The sequence below is a fragment of the Centruroides sculpturatus genome, unplaced genomic scaffold, assembly GCF_000671375.1.
Source record: "Centruroides sculpturatus isolate CEXI.00-Female unplaced genomic scaffold, Cexi_2.0 scaffold483, whole genome shotgun sequence".
Lineage (NCBI taxonomy): Eukaryota > Metazoa > Arthropoda > Arachnida > Scorpiones > Buthidae > Centruroides > Centruroides sculpturatus.
In genome coordinates, this window is record NW_019384741.1 from 484,303 (window position 1) to 492,498 (window position 8,196).

The 8,196-nt window shown below is 33.2% G+C and overlaps 1 protein-coding gene across 1 annotated transcript; it reads right to left on the reverse strand.

Moving 5' to 3' along the window:
- Positions 1–1,996: 1,996 nt before the first annotated feature.
- On the reverse strand, positions 1,997–4,613 carry LOC111628396. The gene is made up of 4 exons (XM_023372172.1): positions 4,515–4,613; positions 3,976–4,159; positions 2,215–2,398; positions 1,997–2,131 (listed from the first exon to the last, which is right to left on the reverse strand). The coding sequence occupies exons 1-4, from the start codon at positions 4,597–4,599 to the stop codon at positions 2,045–2,047; spliced, it is 540 nt and encodes a 179-aa protein (XP_023227940.1). The 5' UTR covers positions 4,600–4,613; the 3' UTR covers positions 1,997–2,044.
- Positions 4,614–8,196: the final 3,583 nt, after the last annotated feature.

Genomic DNA, 8,196 nt, shown 5'->3' on the forward strand with positions numbered 1-8,196 from the left:
AATAAGGGCCGAGCCCAAACGGTTAGGAGTTGAAAGTTGCAATTTGGTATACTGGGTACGTCATGAGAATGTACACTAAGTAGGGATCTTTTTCGAAATTCTGCACGCGGGGAGAGGGAGAGGATTAAGGATTACTTTGAAAAACTCGGTTTCTACTGTACTATTTTAAATACTGTTTTTTGCGTTTTTTTCTGGAAATTGAACATATTTTTAGACCCATCTAAAACTTCTCTAACCAGTCTCAAAAGAGGGGTCCTAATTGTTTCACTCGGTGAATACGGGTAAGATCGGCTATAATCTTAATCTTCGCTATTGTTACTTTTCGTCTGAGCAACGTCAGACTATTTGCAGGTACAGTATTATAAGAACTTAAAGTAGGACCAACAAAATTGTTTTATCAATGGCTCGGATTGTCTTAATTTATCTGTGGATATGTAACTAGTTGTAGACGATTTCCATCTTTTGTTTATAAAATTAATTTCTAGCGTATAACAAGAAAGATGATTCAAATAAAAAAATTATTATTTCCTATTTTTAACCATAATTCATATGAATCTGCTAGTTACTTTAGGAAATTTAATTAGACTTTATAGAATATCGTTTAACACGCAGTACTTTGTCTTAGCGTGAATGGTATAGTAATTGTTAAAGAAGAACATAAAGCAACATTTATAAAAAAAATAATGTTATAGATAAAGATATTCATTTCTTAGATTGGAACTTGTCTGCATAAATTGAGTAGGCGTCCCGAAAACCATAATTACTTTATTCGTACTGGAGCGACAGTTCGATAAATAATTCGTAAAAGTTGTGACGTATAATAACATTATAAAAAGGCATCTCTCATTCGGTGGATTTGTGACTAATATTTTGTCTCTTACATGTAAAAAATATTATTGTTTTTATTGTTGCTGCTTTACTTTACACTGGAACATACTAGCGAACTTAATGTTTTTTACTCAGTTGTAATTTTGTAATTTTTATGTTGAGTGTAGTTCATAACAAAAGTTCTGTATTTGTGAAAGTTTGTTTCTCTTCTCCGCATGGCGGAGTTTGCTTAAATGAAGAAATATGATAATAAAATTAGTATTCCGGGGCATACCAGGAGAAATGTTTCATTGTTTCGAATACAACAAAATGTACAACGAGAAAGTCACATGATTGAAAAATTTGAATCGGTAAAAGGAAATAATGCGACAAGCTACAAATTTGAAATCAAAGAATGTGGCTGATTAAACCAGTTTCAATGCAAATTTAACGTATTTGCCTGGAAATTAACTTTTCCAACGTATTAAAAAATGAAAAAAATATATTTAAAGTGAAACTCGTTTGATAAGTTTACCTAACACAAGAACAATATGCTGCAAGGAATTTGACGAGAATTTGTCTAAATTAAAACGATTTATATGCCTTTGTATATTGCTTTTCGATACAATTGCCACGCATCTAAGAATAGAAACGTGTTTTTAATTAGAATTTCGTCCGGCTCCACACACTTTGTCGTGTTTATTTCATTATTTTTCGTGGCCGACTATCGAATTCACAGTGTATTATATAACTAAATGAAATATTTCTACGTAACGCCACGCATTCGGAAAGTATTAATGATTACTTCTACCGTTTAAAAAGAATGAAAACTATCAACGCAAAATTGAGAATGAATCGATTATTTCCCGATAAATATCCTATGGATAAAAGTAATGAAAACGATAAATAACGCGATGTTAGAGAAGTAAATTAATATTTCGCGAACGACGTATAATCGCGTCACCAGTTTAAATACAGTAAATTCTTACTTATTCTAATTATTACAAATCTTGTAAAAAAATGTAAAATTCTTCTCTTGTTTGAAAGTTCCCAAATAAAAAGAAAATAAAGAATTGAAAAACTCGTTAATTACGGAACTAGAACGTTTTAAAATTATTCTTTAGAAACTTTTAAATACGAAATTAATTTGTGTAAATTGTAAAATTAACGGAAGTACGCATTACTCTCATTTTTGCAGTGTCAACTTACTTTATTCGTGGAAACAAGAATATAGTATTTATTTGAATTCCACTCCTTGAATTTTATAGCAAGTTATAACCTGGTGCGTAGTTACTAGTAATTCCACATAAAAGTCGTAAACTCCCTAAAAATTGCAAGAAAATTACATAAAAATATATTCGGAGCATTAAAAATACTCGTTGGAAGTTAATTGTATTCGCAACTTACCGGTGAAAAAATTTGGGGTACAGTGATGCAGCCTTCTATTGGTCCCGCTTCAATACAAGGAGGCTTGTTTGAATTTGCCACAAACTTACTAAAGTCAGACGTATCTTTGATGCAATAGATTTTGGCATTTTTATCATTCACACATTTCTTCATTACTTCGAAAGCCTGCTGCATAGATACTGTCCTGAAAAGTCAATTTTGATCTTCTATAGAGAAAATATATATGAAGTAATTCGAAATTTTATAAAAACTTTCTAGTCGTTATAACTTAGTAATTTGATATAATTTTATTATCTTTATATTTATATTTTATTATTATTATTTTTTCGTTGAAGGTCTCACAGCACTTCTGGTTACAAAATAGACACTTTATTGCATAAATTGAACGTCGGCTACAAATGCATTTCGGGTTGTTGTAAATCAACAATCCATTTCCAGTGCCGCTAAAAAAACAACAACAGTATAATTGAGAACCCAACATTACTTTTATATTGTAAAAAACATTTGCAACAAGCACTTACATGTTTCATAGAAAAACGACATAAAAAATTTATTTTCACAATTTCTATTTACCATAAATATACATTAAAAATCCACTAGATCGTATAAAATCTAATGTATATTTATTTTTCCATGAATGAAAAAAATACAAAGTGTAAAAATGGAATCTTTTTATGTCGTTTTTCTATGAAACATGTAAGTGCTTGTTGTAAATGTTTTTTTACAATATAAAAGTAATGTCGAGTTCTCAATTATTCTGTTGTTTTTTTAGCAGCACTGGAGAGAGGTTGTTGATTTACAACAACCCGAAATTCATTTTTATCCGACGTTCAATTTATGCAATAAAGTCTCTATTTTGTAACCGGAAGTGCTGTGAGACCTTCAACGAAAAAAATTCTTTTGGATTACAGTGATTATATATATATATATGTAGACCTATATGTACAGTCGACCCCCCTATAACACGGTAGATACGTTCCATTCTTTATGAATCGATTTTATACGAGGCCTTGCCAATCACAGCCCGACACGTGTGAAGTTTACGGACTACGGCTGTTTGAAAGGTTTTCTTCCATAAAATTAATCGATTCTAGACTAATTCAACTCAACATTTCCAAAATACGTATAATTTTTTTGGGAATAATCTATATAAACTATGCTATAAACAAAAAGTCGTAGGATTACTTACCGAGTGTGCACCGTTCGACGCCGCCATTGCTTAAGCTTGTTTTCGTCGCGGACGGACGCTTCGCGACGAAAACAAGCTTAAGCAATGACGAAACTTTTCTGACAAGTTATTTTTCTGCGAAAAATTCGCTGAACTTTGGAGACATCGTTAATATAAATAATTTTTATGGCCGTTGAATAAGAAATGTTTCTTTCACAAGAAATGTATAAAATTATAGTGCTGTATTAGACTTACGGTACCTAATTTACATACTGTACAGACGATAGTTAGCTCAATTTACCCGCCTAAACTCTCCGAAGCGTGGCGCTGGACGGCGGAAAGTAGTTCGGCTGCCCGATGACTTTATATCGAATTATAGGAGTTTTTTTTACCATGTTTGTACGGATACCGTCGCACTTTTTTCGCCGTCTTATAGGAATCCGAACTATAGGAACCCGTGTTGTAGGGAGGTCTAATCTATAATTATATATAAATTTGAATATACAGCATTCATATTACATAAAGAACATAAGAATGCGATAATAAAATTACTCTCAATTTAAAATATCTTAAATTGAATTCGGTAAACATACATGTTCTTATCGCATTTGCTCTTGTCTTCGCCAGATTTTACCGCAGTAATAAGCGATAAAGCACTGCACGGCACGTCTTTTAGAAAATTCAGAGTTCCCGAAATAGTATATGGCTCGTCACTAATGATTGGATATGGTACAACGCTTTTGACAGATACTTCTACTTGTTGACTGTTTTCATCGTCTACGAAATATACAAAAAGTTATCAACGAATGGCGGTAAATTATAAATCATCAAACACTTTAAAATTCGATTCATATTCCATAGTTACAAGATAATTCAGATCATTAAAAACATTAATTTAAAATATTTTATCGATTTTCCATGTTTTAATAGGTGATCAAATAATATATTTTACCAATAAATATGGGTTTGATATGTTTTCCTAGATTAATGCAATATTACGAAACGGTGAGAAACCGCACGAATAGAACGACGACAAAGCGTTTTTCGTATTCCATTACAGCCAAAATTCTGTTGTCTTGGCAAAAGGTTAAAATTATTTAATTAATAATACGAAATTCAAAAACGCACTCACCGCAATTCAATATTTCGTAACACTTTACCCACGAAAATTGAATTAGTATAAGAAAGACGATCAAGGCGTACGACATATTTGCCATCTTATAACAATTCTGTCGGGAATAAGATACATTTATACCTATAACTGGGTTTCTATTGGCCGATTATTTATAGGGGGACTGTTTGCTGAGCAANTTCAAAAATGCCTTAGAAAACTCAAATTATGGGATTAAAATCAACGGCGTAATTCTTAACGTCATTAGATATGCTGATGATACACTAATCATATGCGACAGTCTAGAAGGCTTACAGGTACTACTAAACAAAATTAACTCAGCAGGAATTGATGCCGGTCTCAAAATAAATGCAAACAAAACTAAAATTATGATTTTTAGTCAGACCCCACACAGAGAGGCACAACTTGTTCTTGACCAAAAAAAATTGAACGGGTCAAACAGTTTAAATACTTGGGAAGCAAAATTACAGAAAATATAGATTCAGGGAAAGAAATTAAATGCAGGATAGCAGCAGCTAGAACATCCTTCCAAAAAATGAAAACCCTGCTCTGCAACGACAATTTAAATTTGAAATTGCGGCAACGCATGGCCGAATGTTATATTTGGTCAGTTCTCCTCTATGGTGTGGAAAGCTGGACATTAAAAAGGAATACAGAAAGAAGACTGGAGGCATTTGAGATGTGGATTCACAGAAGAATGCTGAGAGTCCCATGGACGGATCAAGTGACCAACAACGAAATTCTAAGCAGAGCAAGAACAAACAGAAAATTGCTGTCAACAATCAAGTGCAGAAAGATTGCGTACTTGGGACATATCACTAGAGGAGAAAAATACAAAATCCCACAACTAATCCTCAATGGAAAGATTGAGGGAAAGCGTAAACGAGGCCGAAGACATTTATTATGGATGGACAATGTTAAAAAATGGACAGGCATACAAAACATTGGGGATGTAATGAGAACGGCCGAAGATAGGAACTCCCTCTCCTTGGTGATCGCCAACGTCCGGGGGACCGGGCATGGCATGTGAAGAAGAAGAAGAAGTAATGCGAATAAACGGGCGTTTGACATTGACCGGGATGGGCACCCTCGGGATTTGGCAGCCCGCGTGCATGCACGTACCGCGCACCTAGCGGGACCGTCTCCGATTCCACTCGTAGGGAGCTATTTGACTAAGTGGTTAAGATTTAAAGAGTAAAGAATATTTTGTTATTTTTATGTACGTACGTTTCATTACAAACCTATATTTAATTATAATTTTCTTTAAAAGTATATTCGTACAATCGAAGAATATTTTGTACCGGGTACGTATATCCACCACATTATATTTTATTTCACCGAGTAAGTTTTTATAATTTTATTTTTAATTTTAGCCCTTATATCGTGGCTAGCGATTCCGAATGTAATTGCGATATTGAAAATTTATATTTAAAAAGTTTTGGCTCGAGATAATATAATGAAAAAGAAAACGTTATTAAAAGAGAAAGGCCAATGCCTAAGTTAAATATAAACGCTTCGATAAAAAAATTTGTTCAACATTTTCACGATAAAATGGCTCCGTAAATGCGTAAAAATGCAAAAAGTGTTTCGTTGGCTCGCCTGCTGTTTTCGAATGAAATTAGAGTGTGGAATAAGAGTGGCTTTGACAATTTAGCTGGCAAAAACGCGAAAAATCGTCGATTCTTTCGTATTTGAAGCAATTTGAAAATCGAAGCGGAATAGAATTTAACATTAGTAAATAATATAAAATAAATACTGTATTGAAAATTATAACGAGATAGTTACGGTTAATAGATATATTATATCTAAATGAATAGATGTTATACGTTTTTATCGAAGCGAGAACCGGCATTTAGAGGGCGTATGGAATATATTGGATCTAATAACGGAGGTAATTATATCGAACTCGTTTATTTATTAAGTACGTCAGATAAATAATCTATTAAAAATACATTTAAAGAAAGAATTAATTGATTGAACCTGGAAGTCGGCCTCTTATAGAAGCGCGGCTTTCCTATCATCAAATGTCCCACGGCACGCCACTGTTTATTCGACTGTGCCATCGTCTTATCGTCGATCCCTCTGACTCTCCTCCACTCGGGTAACACGTGACAGAACGTAAACGGCATCCTTGACAAGAAAGTAGGTCACCGACCCGTTGTCGTAAAGGAAGGGAATTTTCAACCTTCCCGGCGGCTCACAATAGTGTACATAAGCGTTATCCAATCGGTGTGCCGCGACACACCAGAGTGGGACCAGAGTACCTGGGCCGTGTGGAAAAAATATTAAATATTTTTTAGAGTTTCGAATAACTTGTTTAAAATTTTATTTATCTTTCTTTTTATTCCCGGCCGATCGAAAGGTGAAGGAGTTAACCTTTTTGCACTCCGAAGTTGTCTTCCTCCAGGCGTGAGAATTTCTACGAAACAAAAGTCACGCGATGTATATATCCAGTTTATCGCAGACACAACAGAATCGTTGTAAGTCTCGTCACATTCGTGATTAAAACAAAATAATTAATCGAATTTTAAAATTTTATATTATAAATGCGCAAACCCATTTTATTATTATTCTTCTAGTTTTGAAATAAATTATATTTATAACAAATCCGAACGAAAAAGCATATTCGAAACGATTTTTCAACTGTTAATCGTTGGAACAAACATATAATTTATATTAAATTACGGTTAAAAATTGAAGCAATTAGCGAGATTGTCGAACGTCCAGCTCCGTATCTTGTAAGCGGCGCTCGACGTTTCACGTTCACGTTTTAGAGATGAAAACTTCGGCCGCAACCTCGCTATTAAATAGAAAATAACATATTTGAAAATAGATGAAAAATTTTCGAAAACCGTATTAAAAGACAGAAAAAGTTATTTAATTAATCCGAAGATAAGAAGTCTGCGAAAGGTAAAAAAATTGTAAAAATGCTACGTCTTGGCGACATCACATCTACGCACTATTTTCAAAGTTTTGTGAATTAGTTGTTATCCTTGGCTGTTTTCGTAGAACGAGGAAAGTCCATTCTTTATAGAGTAAACGATTTTGTAATCTTTCGGTGTTCTATTTTTGAATGGAGCTAAGCAAAACTTTGCCATTTCTTTCTGGACAGTATAAAAGATAACACTCGGTATCAAAACTTTTGACAGATACTGTACGTTATGAAGTTCTCCGTAAGTAGGCGTATTATAAGTTTCTAAATATATTTAAAACACTGTGTTGTTCGTGTAATATATTTTTATAAATTATTTATAAGATATAATGTTAGTTTTCATACCGTTGTAAACCTTCGTTTCAGTTTGTTGAATAGAATATTTAATTAAATATCGAGCTACATTATTAGACAAAGTTGTATCCATACCCAATTGTTCCAATTTTATATGATGACGTCTAAAATAATATAAGTTAATTTTGGAATTTTTTCCTCCTTAAAAGACGGATGCAAAGTTTTATATGTATAGGCATATATATATATATATTTTTGGACTCGGGAAACTTCAAGAAATAGAAAAATTCGTTTTTTCTTTTGTGTTAGTAGGTATGTGCGTGTGTGGGGCACGATTCTGTCACCCTGTTTGAAGCTTAATAACTCCTACGCTTTTTGACGAAAATTTCTGAAATTTTCCAGACAGATTTGCCTGTTAAGGGGGATTGATGCTTTTACGTTTTGATGGTTAAAGGT